This window comes from Helianthus annuus, chromosome 9 (genome assembly GCF_002127325.2).
Source record: "Helianthus annuus cultivar XRQ/B chromosome 9, HanXRQr2.0-SUNRISE, whole genome shotgun sequence".
Lineage (NCBI taxonomy): Eukaryota > Viridiplantae > Streptophyta > Magnoliopsida > Asterales > Asteraceae > Helianthus > Helianthus annuus.
Window position 1 is genome coordinate 80,161,358 of NC_035441.2, and position 22,162 is coordinate 80,183,519.

At 41.8% G+C, this 22,162-nt stretch overlaps 3 protein-coding genes across 3 annotated transcripts; 1 reads left to right on the plus strand and 2 right to left on the minus strand.

The window, feature by feature from the left end:
• Window positions 1-1,535: 1,535 nt before the first annotated feature.
• On the minus strand, window positions 1,536-4,807 carry LOC118481864. The gene is made up of 2 exons (XM_035977179.1): window positions 4,280-4,807; window positions 1,536-3,186 (listed from the first exon to the last, which is right to left on the minus strand). The coding sequence occupies exon 2, from the start codon at window positions 2,775-2,777 to the stop codon at window positions 1,725-1,727; it is 1,053 nt and encodes a 350-aa protein (XP_035833072.1). The 5' UTR covers window positions 2,778-3,186; window positions 4,280-4,807; the 3' UTR covers window positions 1,536-1,724.
• Window positions 4,808-5,324: 517 nt separating this feature from the next.
• Window positions 5,325-5,801, minus strand: LOC110875995. Its single transcript, XM_022124180.1, has one exon. It carries the CDS (start codon window positions 5,799-5,801, stop codon window positions 5,325-5,327), a length of 477 nt encoding a protein of 158 aa, XP_021979872.1.
• Window positions 5,802-8,105: 2,304 nt separating this feature from the next.
• Window positions 8,106-9,476, plus strand: LOC110875994. Its single transcript, XM_022124179.1, has one exon. It carries the CDS (start codon window positions 8,106-8,108, stop codon window positions 9,474-9,476), a length of 1,371 nt encoding a protein of 456 aa, XP_021979871.1.
• The last annotated feature ends 12,686 nt before the right edge of the window (window positions 9,477-22,162 follow it).

The window sequence follows — 22,162 nt, forward strand, 5'->3', positions numbered from 1 at the left end:
TTGCAATCATATACAATATTGACTTTACCCACATATTCACATGTAACCAACATATACAACAAGAATAATATTACACTAACCGATTGTAGGTAAACAAGAATTGATCCGAATCCGAGAGGATCTTCAACCGATGGAGTGCTTGGCTGCCGTCGGGTTTGAGCGAGGTAGTGAGAGAGAAAGAGAGGAACTAGGGTTTTAGTGTGTGTTGTGAGTTTGTAAAAAGTGGGGAATGGTTACAACACCCCCATATGTAAATCGGCTAAGGTAGGATGGGCCGAACCCTCAATGGGCTGCCCTAATGGTCCGCGTACAAGAATAAGGCCCAAACGGCCTTGTGCGATCGAGCATAGGTTGTGCGGTCAGATCGTTTATAACATACATACATACACTCACATAACATATAACACAATCATTAAATTAAACACAAGCATGCAACGTTACAAGATAGATCTAAAGTTCGAGTTGTCACATTATCCCCAACTAATTGGAAATTTCGTCCCGAAATTTGGTATGCACTCACTGAGGAAGCTAGGTAAACTGTATTGTTCACTGATTTTCCTGGGGTGTCACAACCTACTCCCGCCTCAAGCTTATAGGACTAAGAGAACGATCACTGGACCAATTCCCAACCGTCTTATATCAAAACCAAGAGAGTTTACAATCAAATTGTTTTTCTTTTTCCATTTTTTTTCGCTTTTCTTTCTCTCTTTTTTTTCTTTGTAGACGATTCTTTCCCTAACCAAGAGGCAATCCGGCTGTAGAGTCGCTATCCCCAGCCCAGACTACATAGGAATGCATTACTTTCATTTAGTTTCTAGCTCAGTTTTATTTTTTTTCTATTTTCTTTTTCGCATGATCACAAACTCTAACGGTTTTAACTTATAACGGTGCCCCTTATACTATTATCGGCAGTTTCAATATCCCATATTTCCCAGGCGAAAACCCACTAGCAGACCGACAATTAAGGTGTATTAACTCAAAGGGACTTAAAACCAAACCCGGGCCTATCCATATATCCCTAACTAGACGCAAGCTCGATTTAATATAATCTCATATTATTATTATTCCAACCCGAGCAAAAAATCATCTTTTCTATCATTTTCCGTTTAAAAATGCAAACTTCTCATATCGAAGGACATTTTCTGATTTTTTCAATTTTTTTGGATTTTTTTGGATTTTTTTATTTTTTTTTTGTATTTTTCAAAAAATTTTATTTTTTTTGTGTTTTTTTCATAAATAAGACTCGATTATTTTCATGTATCCCATCTCCACACTTAGAGATTGCATTGTCCCTAATGCAAGAACGAAAATACGACTAAACAACTACCTAAGAATAAAAACTGCATACGAAATAAATAAAAATATACAACAACAAAAAGGGAAACGACTTAGCTGAATATGTGAGACTGTCAAAGTGCCAGTCATTTCCACATAAGCCATCCAATTCGAAACGCGCTCAGCAAACAACTCCTAACCTCGGACACGCGAACGAAAGCGGCTACAAATATCAACCTAATCACGCAAACACCAAACACTAGCAAAAGATAATATATAAGCTACTAAGTGTTAGTGCAAACATCCAACAACCAAGCGTCAACCATCCCCAAAATCCCAACCAGCCTATTTAACGTATTTAAGTACAAAACAATAGACGAGGATTAAAAACAACATAAAGATAAAAAGAAACAAAAGATATAAGTTGTCATCCTCCCTGCATCCTCACTCTACTCTGCATCATCCAACACCTCATCACCCGCCTGTGTCCCACTGGGCCCTGCCTCAGACTGCTGCCAAGAAGATGGTGGCTGCGCATTAAGACTCTGCATAATGACTCGCATACCATCCTCCAATCGCCTCTGACCTGCCACAACCTCTGCTAACACCTCCTGCCTAAGCCCACTGATCTGATCATCAACAAACATACGCAAGTCACCGAAAATCGCCTGCATAGAATCATATAATGAATCCAAGGTAAGTGGATCGGGTCGTGGCTGCGCTAACGGGTACTGCCTAGCAAGAATATTCTGACGAATACGGGGAATACGAGGCCTCTGACAACGGGTAGGAACCGCACCCTGCATAGCCTCCGCAGCACCTGAATCAGGCGGAGGCTGAACCTGTGGACCCTCTCGTATCGGCTCCCAAGTAATCGGATCAGTACGAGCTATTATCGCAGCAGACTGCAAATCCCTAACACTCATAAAGCAAGGGTCAGGGCCCTTCTTCATCCTATCAGCCGGGTACCTCTCAAACACACCTAAACTCTCGGCCAACCAAGTAATCAACGGCCCACAGTAAATACGGGCACCAACACCGCCCCTCCATAACCTCTTCATAGACAAAGCAAACACTGTCACCAAGTTGGCTGGCCTCAGCTCAACCATACACATCAGACAAAATAAGCTCACCTGATTAACCTTGTTGTCTCCCTCTCCTCTACCAACCAGAGTCGCTGCTAGAATTTTGTGGGTATAACGAAGAACTGGATCAGTAATATCACTAGCAACTGCCCCTATAGCATATGGCACCCTCGATATGGTGCCCCAAAACCTCGCTAACTCACCCGCCAGAACACAAAACCCACGCTGTTTCTTAAACACTCCCTGCAAACTATTAATAAACTCGGGAGCCCTAACCTCTTCTTCCGTATAAAACTGAGTCGCCACCGCAAACTCAGGGACTGTCATCTCATAAGATTTCCTACCCAAGGCAAAGAATATTGCACCTTTTTCATTAAAACTTCCTTGCTTATAGTCAAAAGTCGAGTGAAACTCCATCGTGATCTCCTTGTACTGTGGCGCATCACAATCCAAAACTTTCCTGAATTTCGGTCCTAACAACTGTTCCACCCAGGCCCTTGCCCCTAAACGATCCAACACCTCCCAATCAATCCTCCTATACGACAGCAGCTCTGCCGTAAACAAGGCACCTAACCTCCGCGACTCCTCTGAATTTTGCTCAAACTGTAAAAGAGGGCTATCCAAGATCCTTTGACGTGGACCATGCGGACGTCCCGGCCCCGTATACTCAATAACTCTGCTATAATCTGACTGTTGCACCACTCATACTAGTTCCGGTTCAACCTGCTGAACCGGCTCGAGCTCCCTACTCACCGGGCCCCCTCTTGGGCGAGTATCTGTACCTCGTTTCCTGCTGGCCCGACTTAAAGTTCCTGCACCTGGCATTCTGCAAAACAATTCAAGTATGACAGGACGAAGAAAAGCAGAATATTAGTCACGAACTATTTTTGGTATTTTTCAATTTTTGAATTTTTTTGTATTTTTGAATTTTTTACTTTTTTTATATACAAAAACAACGGCCGTATAGCATTACGTTCGCGGCCGTAGTTCAAAACAAAGTGATGTTAGAGCGACGTTTTGCAAATCTCTTTTTAAGCATAAACCGAACCTCGCCCGAATGAAGATTGAGTACGGGCGAGTGGTATCACAAATCAAGTGAGCAAAAGACACAATAAGATACTAAGACGACTCAAAAACAATTAAAACGACACCAAAGACCCTAAAATAAACATTGAACTAGACTCGATCTAACTTAGATGCAAAGTACACAAATTACAAACTATACCTTCTCCCGACACTTTACTTGCCCTCAAGTAAACCCAAGTGCCTACCAAACCGAAATCGACATCCAAACTTGCTTAAAATCAGCCATGTCGTAGTTTAAAACAAATTTTAGCATTGAACAACTTTGCCTAATTAAGAGAGGTTTCATTCTTTGCAAAAGTTCCGTTTCAAATTCGCAAGTTTGGAATCTTACACGTCAATGCACTACAAACGAATCAAATTCGGCGAATCAAGTTCAACTCCAACCCGACAATCATCAATATCCCGAAAACAAACCACAATCCAACCCAACATTGAGTGCGAACCGATGTAAAGTCGAAAACTTTAGTGTCGCCTTAGTGAAACGGTCAAAACGGATGCTATAAATCTGAATTTATGTCTAAAAATTTACCCAACCGAATCCCCACACTCAATGTTAGCAAATCCGAGTCTAAAATATGACCGCCATGTCGAGCATACCCCCAAACTAAACAACCCACAACTGAATTTCTACTGAAATATCCAAACCGCATCCAACCCACAACCTGTATTCTGCTTAAACACCCAAACCGAACCCAACCTCAACCTCAAACATCCTCTAATCTTAGCAAGACACCACATTCACCCAAAACTTAACCCTAGACTAAAACTAAACTAAGCAAAAAAAGTAACTGATATATGTTGACTCATAATACAAAAAGTTACAAGAAGCATACCTTGGACTTGAGAGAAACAAGAAAAGTTAGAAGTATTTTCGGTTGAGCTTGAATCCCCAAGTGAAGTCCCAAATTTATGATGAAAGATGGTGGATTGATGGATGGAATCGGGTATGTGAAGGTTATATCTATAATGGGAGGTGATTTTGGGTGTTTTTTTCGGTGGGTATCAGTGAGAAGAAAAGGAGAAGAAAAGGCAGGTGATGTATGTGGTGAGGTATGGGGGTGGTCGGCATAAAGGTGAGAAGGGTGAGGGTAATGGTGGTGTTTACGGTAACTGGGTAGAAGAAGGTTAAGTGGAATCGACTGTGAGTGGTGGGTGTAAGGATTTACGGTGGTGTAATGTTTGATATGTGAGATGGCGGTGGGTATTAGGTGATGAAGAAGGGGTGTTCAGCGATGGATAGGAGAAGAAAAGGGTATCGGCGGTGAATGGTGGGTGTAAGGTTTACGGCGTGTTTGGAGTTTGAAATTAATATTTGGGGGATTAAATTAATAGGTGAGTTGAGTTTTAAATTAATGGGCTACAGATATGGCAAGTGGCGGCCCGCCACCACGATCCAAATTTCCGAAAAAACTAGGTTAGGTGGTGTTATGTGCGTCGACTATAGATGAGGTTTCTGGCGGTCCGCCAGAAACACCTGAGGTGGGTGGCGGCCCGCCACCACGTTGTAGACTTCCGAAAAAATATAGTTTCGTGCTGGCTTGGGGGCGAGACGGTTGTTTAGTGGGTGGCGGCCGGCTAAAGGGCATTTTCAAAATAATATTGCTAGAATTGTTGTTTAAATGCCTTAGAAAAATTTTGACTCTTTTTCCCAACCATCCAAAAACCAACCAAAAAATTTTCTAAGTATGAAACTTACCTGGAACCTCATTTCTCTCGCAAATTCCTGCAAATCCTCGGTAATGCACTCCTGCAAATGACTCAAGATACAAACTAGGACCCGAAAAACTAACAAAAACGACCGTTAGCTACTAAAAATTACGAAAAATAAACGAAGATACAAACGGTACAAAATATACACTTGGGTTTTCACCCAAAACACTAGTTGGCGGCTTTTGGTGGGATTTCGAGAGGAATTTCCTCCCTCTCATCCTTGTTTATCGCTCCTCCAATGTAACGTTTCAACCGGTGGCCGTTCACCTTCCAACTATGACCGTCCGACTCATCCATAATCTCCACCGCTCCACACGGAAACACGTAATGAACCATATAAGGTCCCGACCACTTTGACTTCAGCTTTCCCGCAAATAACTTCAACCGTGAATTATAAAGAAGCACTTTGTCGCCTTTGCTAAATTCCTTCACTTTTCTCAACCTTCTATCATGTAACAACTTTGTTTTCTCTTTGATTCCCAACGATCGAGCATACGCCGTATCCCTAAGCTCCTCAAGCTCATGAATTTGAAAGAAACGCTTTCTAGCGGCGAAGGTCATGTCTAAATTAATGGATTTCAATGCCCAAAGCGCTCTATGCTCTAACTCTGCGGGAAGGTGACAAGCTTTTCCGTAGACGATCATAAATGGTGTGGTTCCTAAAGGTGTCTTCTAGGCGGTTCTAAACGCCCACAATGCATCGTCTAGCTTGTCGGACCAATCTTTTCTACTTTTACCAATTGTTTTCTCTAAGATTCGTTTGATACCGCGATTCGCATTCTCCACTTGTCCACTTATTTGTGGATGATATGCGGTAGACAAACGATGAGTGACACCGTAGCATGCAAGCAATTTCTCCATCAATGCGTTGCAAAAGTGAGTGCCACGGTCACTAATCAAGGATTTTGGTGTACCGAATCGGGAAAAGAGCTTCTTAAGGAATTTCAAAACTACTCGGGCTTCGTTTGTGGGAAGAGCTTGAGCCTCAACCCATTTAGACACGTATTCAATTGCCACGAGTATGTAACGGTTTCCTTTGGAGTTTGGGAAGGGTCCCATGAAATCGATGCCCCAAACGTCAAAAACCTCTACTACTTGTATGGGATTTTGAGGCATCTCATCTTTGGCAGAAATATTGCCGGTTCGTTGACATGCATCACACATCTTCACGAACTCAACGGCATCTCTAAGTACGGTAGGCCAATAAAAACCACAATCGAATACCTTTTGGGCGGTGGTGTGTGCACCATGGTGTCCTCCCGTGAGACCCTCATGCACATGTTTAATGATATTCCACCCTTCCTCTCTCGACACATAACGTCTAAGTATTCTATCTCCTCCTATCCTAAAGAGAAAAGGATCGTCCCAATCATACTTTCTCGCCTCGCTAATGAATCGCTTCCTTTGTTGTGTGGACATCCCTCTCACAACATTGCCACTAGAGAGATAATTCGCTAAGTCGCAAAACCATGGCAATCCTTCTTTCTCGGCTTCGACAAACTCTATACACTCATGAGGGAACGTGTCTCCAATCTCCTCCTCATGAATCTCTTCCCTCTTGGCATCCTCTAGACACGAGAAATGATCGGCCGCCACATTTTCGGCCCCTCTCTTGTCCCTAATCTCAATATCGAACTCGCTAAGCAAAAGAATCCACCGAATGAGTCGGGGTTTGGCGTCTTTCTTTTGAAAAAGAAAACGCAACACGGAGTGATCTGTGACACCTGTGTCACTTCAAGTATCAAACAAATACCAAATCAATGAAACATTATGTTTCATACTTGAGATTTGTAAAAATATATGTATCGTTTGCACATATCAATTCTTGTCCGATTTCAAGCTCTAAATCGCTTTCTGGAAGGTTATACACGCACTGATGCGTAAATATAACCAGTTCAATGCAACAAACACTCTGGAATAGTGAAATAGGCTTAACATACCTTACATAACCTTTACATAACTTAGAAACAAGTTTTAGAGGGTTTGGTGTGTTGAAATCAAGTTTGTTCGATCACAGGGACTAATTGTGTCAAACTGCGAAACTATATCGATTTTTATAGTAACGAACCTTCCGGAACTTGATCATAAGTTAAATATGCCCTAAATATCCCTTACATGGCTTAGAAATAGGCTTTGAGGTGTTTGGTGCGCAAAAATAAACTTTTGGTCATTCAGGGACTAAAAGCGTCAAAAAGTGCACAAGTTTGCATTTTCGCTCATATCTTACGTTTTGAATACATCCGGACATCCAAAAATTTATGTAATCTTTAAAATACTTTATTTTAGTGATTGGCATGATAAAATTCCATTCGTCGCTTAATTTGGATCGTTTTTGCGTTCGTTACGACTTCCGTCGTAATTTACCGAACAACGCAACCGTACGACCAAACGAGCAGACATCCGGGATATTTTTGAGCACATTTCAAGTTCCCTATACTTTAACTTCATTTTAGAGCCTTGAAATGAGGTTAACGGGACTTAAACGTGTCAAAAATGAGCCGAAATGCAAGATTCTGAAGTTCAGGGGACCAAAATTGACATTCTGCCATAGTTATCTTAGGAAGGGACCAAAATGAAAAATCTAAATTCCAGCTTTTTCCAACTGTTCCCCTCATTTGCACATGGTTTTAATGAAACTATGGGCTCCCATGGTTTCACAAAACCATGGGCACATGTGTACGGATGAGATCGAAGCTCGTTTTACGATGAACGATCCTAACGGTTCTAGATTTCCTATAAATACCCACCATGTTTTCATTCATTTCTCACATTTGAATCTGATTCAAGCTCTCTAAGTGGAAGTATATGCTTCCTACCTGAGAGAGAATCGGGTTCAAATCTTGCAGTGATGGTATCAAACCTTTGGATCATGGTACACCTGGGAATGATGATAACACACCACCGGTGCGTGGGATTGGACTGCGAGTAACAAATATTGAGGGTAATCCTATGTTGCCGAGACGTGGTATGTTTGCTACTAATAATGTGTCAGTGATTGATGGTCTATTTGAGATCTCAAAACCTGTGGAATTGAATGCTACGTGGGGTTATGGAGGTGACTATACGGCAGCTAAGAAGGACATCCATGCAAACCCTAGCTCGTGTAACGTGGAAAACAAGGATGCTGCAATTAATGATGAGGGTTTTTGGGATCCTACTAAAAAAGATAGCAAGAGTTCGTATGCTGAAAAGCTTCAGTCCAAGAATCGGATCAAAAGGGAGGTAAACTTTAGGTTTATGCAACCAGCTGAAATAAGAGATGATGCTGACATTGTTATTCCTAAAGAGGTGGTTCAACAGGTCCAGGAGAAATTTGAGAATGTATTATATGGTTATTTTTTAGGGAATAGACTACCCTTCCCGGTGGTAGAATATTATGCCAAAAACGTTTGGTCGAAGTTTGGTTTTTCTAAACTAATGATGAACTCATCGGGTTTCTTTTTCTTCAAGTTTGAGGAGAAGGAGGGTATGATGAAAGTGCTGGAAGGAGGTCCGTGGTTGATAAGGAAAATCCCTTTATTTCTTAATGTATGGTCGCCGAAGGTTAGCTTAAAAAAAGATGGCATTAAATCACTTCCTCTTTGGGTCAAAATGCATAATGTTCCGATTGCAGTTTATTCGGATGATGGCTTAAGCTTGTTGGCTTCTAAGCTGGGAGTTCCTAAAAGATTGGATTCATACACAGCAGATATGTGTGCAGAGAATTGGGGTAGGAGTAGTTATGCCCGTGCTATGATAGAGGTAAATGCAGAAACTGAGCTCAAAGATTATATATCTATTGCTATCCCAAAGATGGACGAGGAGGGCTATATTTTGGAACGAATTAAAGTAGAATATGAATGGAGACCACTTCGGTGTGCTACATGTTGTTTGTTTGGCCATGACGAGAATACATGTAGTAAGGTTGACAAAGGGAAGGCTAAACATGTTTCGGTAGATGAGGAAGGGTTCGTAACTGATAGAAGACGGGTAGCTAAACAAACTTTTCCCCAAAAGAAACAACAGCGACCGAAGGTTATATATAGACCTAAGATAAATAATTCTGGAGCGAGTACATCGGGAACCAAAACAAACAGTGACCAGCCTACTATGCAGGTGTCGAACTCGTTTCAGGTGTTAACTCCGGTTGAAGATGATGAACAACCAAAGGCTGATAATGAGCATATTCGTAGTGTGAATCCTGAGAAGGAAGCTGGTTTAGAGAATGATGAGGTTTTTGAACGGATCCCTACTGAAGTGTCTAAATTCATGGGTAATAATGTTAAGAATACTCAGTCTGAGGGGGCAAGCACTCCCGGTGCAAGCGGTTTTAATGGGTAGTGTAGCTGCCTAGAATATAAGGGGTTTAAATCGTCCCCTGAAACAAAACGAAGTTCGTATTTTTATTGATGAAAATAAGTTGAGTATTTGTGCGGTTCTGGAGACGCATGTGAATGTTAGTAATCTTGATAAGGTTTGTAAGGGGGTCTTTCGTAGGTGGAATTGGACTTCGAATGGCGGTCTATGTCAAAGAGGAACCAGAATTATCTTGGGGTGGAATACAGAGGATGTTGATCTCATGGTGCTCTCACAGTCTGACCAGGTTATTCACACCCAAATTCTGTTAAAAGCTGAATCCAAAACCTTTCTTTGCTCCTTTGTCTATGCGGAAAATAAATATCAAGATCGTAGGTCCCTTTGGGAGGATATCTGTAAGCATTCCAGTCTAACTCACGATCAACCATGGGTAGTGTTAGGGGTTTTCAATTCAGCTCTCAACATGGAGGATTGTCTTTATGGTCCTTCGAGTCATACCATTAGTATGAGGGAATTCTTTGATTGCATCCAAGTTACTGAGCTTGTGGATGTTCGGAGTCATGGGCTTCATTACACTTGGAACCAAAAGCCTAGAGAAGGGATTGGAGTCCTCAAGAAAATAGATCGTATCATGAGTAACATTAAATTTATGGATTTATTCCCTGATGTTTATGCTTTGTTTCAGCCGGCTAGGGTCTCTGATCACACCCCCTGTATCCTAAAGTTACCAGCTATTCCTCGTAAAAAGCAAAAGCCGTTTAAATTTCCAAATTTTCTCACTTCTAAACCGGATTTCAGGCAGCTTGTTGTTCGTGAATGGGCCAAGGATGTTCGAGGTTATGCTATGTTTTCGGTTACTAGGAAAATGAGAAATCTGAAACCATGTTTCCGTAAACTCTTGCACCAGCAAGGGAACCTTCATGAGAAGGTTAAAAGGTTGCGTAATGAGCTAGATTCGGCTCAGCAGTTAGTTGATTCTAATCCCCTTGATGTAGAAGCTCGTGATTTGGCTGCCAAGTGTCTTCATGACTTTCAGGAGGCGGCCTATGACGAAGAATGTTTCCTAAAGCAAAAATCGAAGGTTCAATGGCTGTGTGCAGGTGACTCGAATACGGCTTATTTTCATAATGTGGTGAAAAGCAGAAATTTCAGAAACAAAATTAGTTGTATTCATGATGTACATGGGAATAGATTTGAAGGTGAGGATGTTACTACTGCCCTTGTGGAGCATTATTCAAATTTTTTGGGTACTGATCAGATAGTTCAGAATTTTGATGATGAGGATCTCTTTATTAATACCCTTAGCCAAGTATCGGCTGATAACATGGTCAGACAAGTGACTCGAGAGGAGGTTAAAACAGCCATGTTTAGTATTGGTGAAAATAAAGCCCCGGGCCCTGGTGGGTTCACATCTGCTTTCTTTAAGCAATCGTGGGATATTGTAGGCGATGAGGTAACGAATGCGGTTCTTGATTTCTTTCAAAATGGTAAACTTCTGAAACAAGTCAACCACACGATCTTGGCTCTCGTTCCTAAAAAGGATACTCCTAACTCCGTTATTGACTACCGACCTATTTCTTGCTGTAATGTGCTCTTTAAATGCATCAGTAAGATCATCACAGATAGGATTAAAGGGAGTTTGGGAAGCTTGGTCAGCATAAATCAGTCGGCGTTTGTTCCGGGTAGAAAAATCACTGATAATATTCTCCTGACGCAGGAATTGATGCATAATTATCATCTTAGTAGAGGCCCTGCTAGATGTGCTTTTAAAATTGATATCCAAAAGGCATACGATACAGTCAACTGGTCTTTTCTAGAGACAATTCTCAACCGATTTGGTTTTCATAGTAAAATGGTGAATTGGATCATGTCATGTGTTTCAACGGTGACCTACTCGCTGAGCATTAATGGGGAACTTCATGGTTATTTTGCGGGAAAACGTGGACTTAGACAAGGGGACCCTTTGTCTCCGTATCTGTTCACTTTAGTAATGGAAGTCTTGACCCTTCTTTTGCAGCAAGCAGCCTCTCACACGTCGTTTAAATTCCATGCTCGATGCTCAAAACAAAAGATAGTAAGTGTCTCGTTTGCAGATGATTTATTTGTTTTTTCTCATGGGGATAGTGTTTCGGTTAAACATCTGAGAGATGCTCTTGGAAAGTTCACTAATATCTCGGGTCTTGTCCCTAGTCCTTCTAAAAGTACGGCTTTCTTCAGTAATGTTCCTCGGCACATTAAGAATCTAATTCTTGAAGTTATGCCTTTTCATGAAGGCTCCTTGCCGGTTCGGTATCTCGGAGTTCCACTGATATCAACCAGACTCATGGCCAGTGACTGTAAAACTCCTTTGGAACGTGTTGAAAGAAGAATAGATAACTGGATGTCCAAATCCTTGTCGTTTGCTGGAAGACTCCAACTTATTAACTCGGTTTTGGCAGCCATGTATTCTTATTGGACTTCGGTCTTTATGCTTCCTCATGGTGTTATAAGGGATTTGGAGAAAAAATTTCGCTCATTTTTATGGAATGGGGGTTTGCAGGGTTCGGCTAGGGCTAAAGTGGCATGGAAACATGTTTGTACGCCTAAAGATGAGGGTGGTTTAGGCATTAGAAGCATTATGGACGTGAATAAAGCCATGTTGACGTCTCACATTTGGAGCATAATAACGAATCGTAAATCTCTGTGGGTTCAATGGATTCATTCCTATAAGCTGAAAGGTAAAAGCTTCTGGGAGATTCAATGTAGAGGTAATATTACTTGGGGACGGCGGAAACTCTTGGCTATTCGGCCTTGTATTCGGTCATCTATTTGGATAACTATTCGAAGTGGGCGACAAACTAATGCTTGGAGTGATAATTGGTGTTCATACAGTCCTCTCCGGTCTTTTATCTCCCCTAGGGCGATAGCGAATGCTGGTTTTTCTCTTAATTCTATGGTTGCTGATCTTATATCTGAAAATGGTCAATGGTTGTGGCCTGAAGCTTGGTATGATATTTATCCAGTCCTTATAAATGTTGATATCCCTCAACTTATAGTGGATGTGGAAGATCGGTTCGGCTGGAAAGATTTGGAAGGCAAAATTCAGCACTTTGGATCTTGGGAGGTTTGGAACAATTTGCGGCATAGAGAGGATAAGGTTACTTGGGCTAATTCGGTGTGGTTTACTCAATGCATTCCTCGTCACTCTTTTCATCTTTGGCTAGTTATCAAGAATAAACTTGTCACACCCTGGCTTTGCGGAAGCGTGGTTAGTTTGGTGTGACTTCTTAATACCATAGCTTAATCATAACAAAGCTATATGAATTAAAACATGCAAGAATCATCCATTAAGTTAAAACCGAAAATACCATAACATTGTTTTAACGGGAAACACCCTAACAACCATAATCTTGTTCAACAAACATTACAACTTAAACATAACATAAACACGGTTTAAGGACTGTGACTTGTCCAGGAAAGAGTCACATTCCCTAAACCCCGGATGACCTTGGAAACTAGTGCAGCGGGAAAACGTGCCATACCGTGCCAGATCTTTTAATTCCCTGAAATACATGTAAGTTGAAAAATCAACAATAATGTTGAGCGAGTTCATGTGTAGGTGAGTAAATAAACCTTTGTATTTATCAAAAATCCTGGTATGTAGCAAATAAGGAAAAAGAGATCACCAATGGTTTGCAAGGCCATTGATATGTGTGAAGTGCAAGTAGGAAGACTCAAACCTAGCGGATTTTGCGTTGGGCACAAAGTCACCCCGAGGTCCGTTATGCTGGGCCTGGGGCTGGGCTCGCTACACCCAGATAGATCTACCGCTACTGTCCCTCGGTCCTACAATGAGGATTAATGGCCTCAAGTTGCGCCTACCCACTCACATGATCTAAGTAGTAACCCTCCTTACGCTAACCATACCATGTATAAAGTACTCGTAAATAGTAACATGTATTTCACCCCCGCAGTTTAGAAAACTGAAAACAGTTAAGAGAAAAGGGGGACATGAACTCACAGTCAGTGCGTCTCTACCAAGTACTCCGAATGTCAGCTGTGCGACGACCTACATGTACTAATTCTATTAGACGGATGGCCTTGCCTTAGCTTTATAGTTTAGGTTTTTGGGAAATAGTTAGACAACTATTCCGTGTTTATATTTTGCATGTACTTGGTAGTTAATCTCCTTCCCAAGGATGGGGGATTTAATACATGTGCGTTCAATTTATAATATTAAGTCTCACTTAATATATTTTCATTTCTAATTCCAAATATAAATATTTTTCTCAAAAATATTATATTTCCATTTCACATAATTTTTCCCAAAAAATAATACGTTGATAAAATATTCGTTCATAATCATTTTCGTATAATGTGTAAGTTACGTTTTAGTAATCGTGTGGTAATAATAATTACCGTTGTAACTTATATGTTTATCGTGAAAGCGTTCGTCTTATTTTGGATTCGTCAACGTTTGTAAATATTATTTTTACTCTAAAAATAATATTTGTGTATTTTCACAAAATAATCATAAACAGTGTGGTGGAAAATATATTTACCAAATATATATTTATCACGTTTAGTTTTGTGAAAATCCCACCTCCGAATATTTGTAAATAAAGTCATGGCGAAATATATTTTGAAAACAAATCAAAAATAATTCTAACACTTGTAAATAATTCTAAGTGTTATGTTTTTAGAAAAATTTCGCCAGACTTTCCCCTGTAACTGGAGGTGGCCACGCTTTCAAGCGTATCATTTTCTTTTACAAAAATCATTTCAACAACTTCTTGATTCAATCAAACAATTTCTGACACATCAAATTAGTCGACAAGTATGTAAATCGCATGATCACATGAACTTGTAGTTTTTCCGAAAACTATAGTGTAGATCCCGTTATATTTTGTGGATCTTTGTATAAAATAGTTTAATCTCGTAAAAACCTTGTTTTTAGAATAAATCCATCTTTACATCTTCCCGTCATCTTTTACAAAGATCGTTATTTTGTCGAAACTTTTTCATTTCACAAGTGTTTATACACTTGTGGTTTGTAAAAATCATACTTGTTAGTGTGTCATCCGACTTTTAGAAAACATGATTTTCTCGACACTTGGTCCTTTGAAAATACCACTTGCAGATACGTAGATCCGCTAGTTTTAAACACTATTTTACAAGTAAAAATACTTTTACACAAGTTCATGTTTCTCGTGTAGTAGAGTTTCACCTTTTAACCCTTGTACCGTCCGAAACAAGCTTATGTCAAGATCCATGATCTTAACCAAACCGGGTTAAATGGTGATCCGAGCTACCACAACGTAGATCGGGCCTAAATAATCACAACTTTCAAGTACTACAACTTTTACACAACTATTATGCTTTTAACCAACAAGATTCATGTTTTTAGTAGACTTTAATGTTTCAAAACGCAAGTTTCCGAGTTTTAACCGTTACAAATCTTATTAACCACCTTAGATTAGTTCGAGTATGAGTTTTAAGCATTATACCTCTAGCTCGGGGCTAGGGAAGAACCTATGCGAAGAAGAGGTGGATAAAAGCAAGATAGAGAGGTCCTTCGCCTTCCGTTTGCTCCAAGACTCCTAATGCGTGACCCGTAACACTTGTAGATGATTGGAATGTGCAAGATGGAAGCCGAAAATGGATGTAGAGGGGAGGGGTGTTTCGGCCGTGAGCTATGGCAAGGGAGAGGGGTGTTTGAAGTTGAGTTGTGTTAAGTGAAAGATCAAGTGTGTTTAGTGTAGATTTTATAGACAAACTCAAGTTCTAAGTCCATTGGATCAAATACCCTCTAGATACTAGACACAATAGAATAAAATAATCAAAAGTAACCAAGCATTGTCTCCTCCTAGTTGGGCCGGTTACAAGGGGGGGGGGGTCTTGGTTCGATTCCAACAAGATTAGTTGGTGTTTAGTTAGTTTAACTAGGTTAGATTTGGGGTTAACTCGGTTAGTGGTGTGTTGTGCTTTAATGCGGGTGTTAGGGTATTCAGGGACCCTAACTGGCTCAGAAAAAGACCAATAATGTTACTGTCAATATTTTTATGTTCCGGGTAAAGTCTGGTTGTTCGGTTGGATAGTAATCCGTTAAAGTGCTTAAGTAAGCTTTTAAGTGTCGTAGATAACATTTTTAGTGACACAACTTATTTCTCAAAGTGTCAGGAATATTTTCCTCATGTTTTGGCACTTTATTAGTTAGCCAAAAGCTGGTATGTTAATTAAAGTGCTGTGTCTGGTGCTTAGAGTACGTTTTAGGCACATCCAGTCATTATATCTTATTCCTAGAGACGCAGTTCTACAATCCTTGTATCCCTACACTCACTATGGGTGTAGTAAAATATTTCTGGCTCATACAGGCCTTAGAGGCAGTGTCTGCCTGATGCTGGCTTTATCAGCATGTTCAATAGGTTATCCGTTCTAATGCTACTGTGCTTTTGTGCATCATGTTTGTCACTAAGGTTCAGCATGTAAAATAATGTAGTGACGGTATGTAAAGTATGATGCAGATATGTTCAAGTAATAAAGTCAAGTAGCAGTTCATCAGCAATTTCAGTTAAGCACAGTAATCAAGCAGCAATTAATTATTAATTAAATCGTACGGATACCTGGTTTAGTGAGGGTTGTCACAAAACTCAAGACACAAGATAGGATGTCGGTGTGGGAAGCGGGAAGTGCTACTAATTTACAGCTCATGTGCTGTCCTTTATGTAAGTACGATCGTGATTCTAGAGACCATTTATTTTTCCAATGTCCTTATGCGTCTGAGGTATGGGGTCTGGTTAGAAACATGGTAGATATGGGGAATGTTACGAATACCTGGTCATCGATCATGCAATGGATGGAGCTCAATACAAGCTCAAGAACTCTGGAGCATATTGTTTGCAAACTCATGGTAGCGGCGTCCACGTATTTTATATGGCAGGAACGGAACAATCGCTTATTCTCTCCTCATCAACGAAGTGTTGGGGCTCTCTCAAAAATTATCACTGATACGGTACGGCTTAGGATTATGGGGCTCAAGGTAGGTGGGCAACCGAAATATAAGAAGATAATGGAAAGGTGGCTGATCTCAAAGAATCTGGAGATAGATCCGGGTTAACGAGTCCATAGTATGTTTTTCTCATTGTTTGTATTTGTGGGTTGTGTTTCCCTAGTTTAGTGGTTTGGCTTGGTTGTGACGTTTGTTGGGTTTTTGTTTGTTTCTTGTTTTCTAGCCTTGGTTTGTCAAGACTAGTAGTGTGTGTTGATGTCACAGCACACCCTGTTTCTTTTATTGGTTGATATAAAATTTCACCGGGGTAACCCTTTACCCAAAAAAAAAAAAGTATTCTTTCGCGTTTTTCATTTGTTTTTATCGTTAAAGTCAAACTGCGTTTGACTTTCTGCATTGACCAGTTTATGGTCAATGCGAAGTTCGTTTGAACTTCATAACGTGAGCGTAATCACGATGGTTATAGTCCCTAGTGACTATACCTACTGATTACCACGTTATCTAGGCTCAGTGACGAGTCGTAGTTTCGGCCAAAATGCGTTTTCTCGCGTATTTTGTAACCAAACTACTCTAGGGTATTAAAATCGTTTGTTTTAATACCAAACCTGTTTTCTAACTTAACTAAACATGTTCTAGCATGTTTAGCTCGTCACTTTTTAGATTAGTGCTTATGTAGGGTCGAAAGGTAAGCGATCTAAACAATCACTTTTTAGATTAGTGCTTATGTAGTGACCGTAACGAGTTCTGAAGGCTGTCTTGGAGACGTCCTCATCCCGGACTCTCAGCTGATGGTACCCCGACCTTAAGTCTATCTTCGAATAGTAGCACGACCCTTGCAACTGGTCGAATAAGTCGTCGATGCGCGGAAGAGGATAACGGTTTTTCACCGTCACCTTGTTCAGTTCCCTGTAGTCTATACACATCCTGAACGTACCGTCTTTCTTTTTCACGAAAAGCACTGGAGCTCCCCAAGGCGAAGAGCTTGGACGAATGAAGCCCTTTTCCAAGAGCTCTTGTAGCTGCTTTGACAATTCTTCCAATTCTGATGGAGCTAGACGATATGGTGCGCGAGCTATGGGTGCTGCTCCTGGAGCGAGCTCGATCTGAAATTCAACCTGACGATGAGGCGGTAAGCCAGGTAAATCTTCAGGAAACACCTGAGGGAAGTCACGTACGACTGGTATATCCTCCAATTTCTTTTCCTTTACTGATGCGTCTGAAACAAGAGCCAAAATGGCTGTGTGACCTTTACGTAAGCATTTCTGAGCCTTCAAGAATGAGATGATGCCAACCACTGCACCACTCTTGTCGCCTTGAACTTCGAGAGGTTCCTGACTATAACGAGGAATGCGAATAATCTTCTCGCTGCATAGGATTTCTGCCTGGTGTTGGGATAACCAATCCGTCCCAATCACGACGTCGAAACTTCCCAAAACTATGGGAATGAGATCAATAGAAAAGGCTTGACCAGCTAGAATAAGGTTACAACCCTGAACTACGTGCGTGGCTTCTAGACTTTTACCGTTAGCTAACTCTACTACATGTTTGGTGGGTAAAAGTGTTGGTGCACGTTTTAGCAGTTGACACATTTTCACAGACATATAGCTTGTATCCGCACCCGAATCAAACAAAACAGTAACGTAAATATTGTCGAGGAGAAACTTACCCATAACAACGTTGGGATCGTTCACTGCGTCACCTCGACCTAGCACAAAAGCGCGTCCCCGAGCTTCGTTGCCGTTGTTATTTCCTCCGTTGTTGTTGTTGCCGTTGCCCTGGTTGTTGTTGTTGTTGTTCTGGTTCCTGTTGAGCTGTGGGCAGTGTCTCTTGATGTGGCCTTCAGCACCACAATTGTAGCATCCCTTGTTGCCCTGTTGTTGGTTAGGCTGAGCGTGAGGCTGCTGCTGGTTTTGGTTCGCAGGACGAAGGCTTCTACAGTCTTTGGCCTCGTGACCCATCTTGAGGCATCTTTGACAACGACCCTTGTTACACTGACCGTTGTGGTGCTTGTTGCAGTTGTTGCACTTTGGAAGATTTCCGCGATATCCACCCTGCCTGTGGCTGCCTGACGACTGCTGGTTAGGGCTTTGATAGTTGTCAGTCTTTCGCTGCTGATTCTGGGACTGAACCGAAACTGATGCTTTGCTTGAATCCCCCTCCCATTTCCTCTTGTTGTCACTGAGGGTAACGGGAGTAGCTGAAGGAGTGACTGTAGTAGTAGCGCTGACACGCTTAGGCAGTTTATTCTGTTCCACTGCCTGATCGGTGATGCGATGAGCGAGACGCTGGATTTCCTGGATGTTGTCGAGGTTAGCCGAAGTAACGTGGCTCTGGATTTCTGGTGCCAATCCCTTGAGATACATCTCGATACGCTTGTATGGAGGGTCCACCATAGTTGGACACAGCACGGCCAGCTCGTTTGACCGCTTGGTATACGCTTCAATCTCCGACCCAACCATTTTCAGATTATACAGCTCGTCTTCTAGCTTGTGAATATCTTCACGCGTGCAATACTCACGCTTGATGAGTTCCTTAAAATCGTTCCATGGGGTGGCGTTAGCGGCTGCCAACCCAAGAATCTGTACCTGCGCGTTCCACCAGGTTAGCGCGATTCCTTCCAAGGTGCCAGTAGCAAACTTGACCTTGCGAGCCTCAGGGCACTCGCACATCTCGAATACTGATTCTAGCTTCTCGAACCAGTGGAGGAGTCCAACCGCTCCTTCTGTGCCGCTGAAAGAGTTTGGACGACAGTCCATGAAGTTCTTGAAAGTGCAGACAGGCTGCTGCGCGTGTTGACCTGCTTGAGCTGCTGCAACTGCCGCAGCAACTTGGGCTTGAACAAGAGCCTCTAACTGGGCTTGTGTCATGTTAATTCTTCCAGCCATTGATCTTCATGTCAAAGGCGAAATAGGTGAGAAAAGTTCGCGAATAGTGCGATGACAGAAAAGTGTAAGCACGTAAGGGTTCTTAAGCAATAGCAAATAGTGAGCATTGTAGTCTAAGCATACCACGAGCAAAGTTCTAAGTAATTCTAGCAAGTAGGCAATAAACATAAACCTTATTACCTAAAATGTCGAGTCTTGCACGTGGAGCGAAGCGTCGTTGTGGATCGTTGAGAGCACTGTTCTGGTTATAGTCCGGTTTTAATAAAAACGTTTTCCCATATTAAAACCAAGTTCTCTATAACCAATGGCTCTGATACCAATCTGTCACACCCCCAAAATCCACACGCGGAGTACCACCGCTTGGGAGCGTGACGTGACCAGGATCAAGCCATCAATCATATCAAACATAGCATTTAATAATAATAAAAGTCATTAAGTAGTTCATCCTGACATGATCGATGTTTCAAAAACCAAGCATTGTTTAAGTAGCGGAAGCATTGTTATAAACCCAAGTTAAAATACTGAAATGTCATAAGTGTCTAATCAAAGTAATACGATCCTTGTCCACAACGACCGGCTCCTCTTTGTGCAAGCTCCATGTACCTAACGATCTGCAAGGCATGTAACAGAATGATCAACAAACTAGTTGAGCGAGTTCACAGTAAGTAAGTGCGTAACAGTAAGTAAAGGGCGGCTCTACTGGGCCGTTAGTACGTTGTATAGGTGGGGGCTTCCCATGTTATGTAACCACTAGACTATTCGTATCAACTACTCATATCATCCCTGTTCTTCTTCCGAGAACAGTAGCGCGTATGGGGTGTACGTAGGTTTTACGCACGTATCCTTCACAACCGAGGATAGGAGACGCGGGGGTGTACGTGGGTTTCACGTACGTATCCTTTGTACCGAGGATAGAAGTAAGTAATGCGTACACGTAGGTTTTACGTGCGTGCCTGACATCCGAGGCAGTAATTGGCATATGACCACGTAGGTGTTATCCTAACCCACGGAACCGTCCTGACATCCGAGGATCATGGTAGGTGATAGTCTAGGAAAGCATATGTACGTTCTTAGTAAATGGTAATCTTTAACCCATTCCCACGACCCGGGAATCCCATGCCTTAGTAGGAGTGTGGACTCACCTGGGTTTGCTCGGCAGACAATAAAATGCTCAAGTATACAAGTAAGGGATCAACCACGTCCTATCATAGTTACTTATGCAAGTTAGGTTCGTATGTAGCACGTTTGTATCACGTATGGTATCAAGTATGATCATGGCAAATCACACAAACGTATCAGCAGTTCATATCAAGTAACGAGTCCAAGTAGTCGGCCCAATTAACATAAGCAGTCCAACTAGCAACTATGTAAACAAGTCCAATAACATAACAGTCATAAGGTTGGGCCCGTGACAGTGTAGGCCCAAAACAGTGTACGTGCAAAGGAGGTCTCGAGTCGCAACCAGCGATCTCGAGTCGCAACCGGTGGTTACGAGTCGCAACAGGTGGTCTCGGTTCATCATGGCCCGGTTACGAGTCACAGCCGGAGATTACGAGTCGCAACAGGAGGTTGCGAGTCGCAACTGGTGATTTCGGCTTATCATGGTCTGGTTACGAGTCGCAACGGGACTCGCAACCATGGTTCCGGCTTGTGCTGTTGTGGTCTCGAGTGGGGTACCGACTCGCAATGAGTGGTACCGAGTCGCAACCGTGTGTGTAACTGGTTTCCATAATTCCTGTAACAATCATCCCGTGATTCTAGCAAACAACTTAGGCAGTTTCGGATTTCAGATCAATCACAGAAATTAGCAGATTTTTATATCATATTCAACGTGTTCATCTCAAGAACATCAATATACTAATACACAGAATATATAATCGGATCTATGTGATTACAAGGATTACCAATTATCATGCAACTTAAGTCTAAATCCCTTATCAATTTACAGCCGGTTATTCAACATGTGTTCAAATAAAAACAATATCGATAACAGTGGCCTTCGATTCCGATTACTATGCATTCAATATAACTAGCATAATTCCCTAATTCATACATGATAGGATCATCTAGCATGGTAAACATAAAAACATAATATCCATAACACACAACCAAACAAACATACTAACCGATTACGAGTGAAGAAGGGTGATCCGAACAAGAGGAGGATCGGATGGTCTTGCCGTCGGGTTCCAAGCAAAACGAGGGAGGGAGAGCAAGAGCTTCTAGGGTTGTGTGTGTGTTATGTTTTGTAACAATAATGAGAATCAAACCCTTACCAAAGGGTTTAGTGTTTGTGAGTGGGGAGTGGGCCGAGCCCAACTCGGTTATCTAGTGGGGTCCGATTTCAAAGTGTGGCCCAAATGGACTTGTGTGACCGGTTAGCCTTGTGCGATCGGGTTTTAGTGTGTGGTTTGGGTTCGTGCAACACATAACATTATGCACATAAACGTAACATACCCAAATATTCATTCAATTAATAACGTTCTCGTAAACACGTATCGTTACTCAAAATAAGTCTAAAGTTCAAGTTGTCACATTATCCCCAACTAATTGGAAATTTCGTCCCGAAATTTGGTATGCACTCACTGAGGAAGCTAGGTAAGTTATAGCGTTCACTGATTTTCCTGGGGTGTCACATCCTCCCCCCGTTGATCTGGAATTTCGTCCCGAAATTCCGAAGTAGTAGCTTCAGCCTTAGTAGTGGTAGCACTGGTTTCGAATAACTGGGGGTACTTTTCTGTCATCCTGTCTTCGCGTTCCCAGGTGTACTCTGGGCCACGTGTGGAGTTCCAACGAACTCGGACAAGAGGGATTCTCTTGTGTTTGAGGACCTTCAC

What these genes read in the sequence shown, in the direction of transcription:
- LOC118481864 (XM_035977179.1), bottom strand. Translation starts at nt 2,777, where the DNA reads ATGGAGTTTCACTCGACTTTTGACTATAAGCAAGGAAGTTTTAATGAA.
- LOC110875995 (XM_022124180.1), bottom strand. Translation starts at nt 5,801, where the DNA reads ATGATCGTCTACGGAAAAGCTTGTCACCTTCCCGCAGAGTTAGAGCAT.
- LOC110875994 (XM_022124179.1), top strand. Translation starts at nt 8,106, where the DNA reads ATGTTGCCGAGACGTGGTATGTTTGCTACTAATAATGTGTCAGTGATT.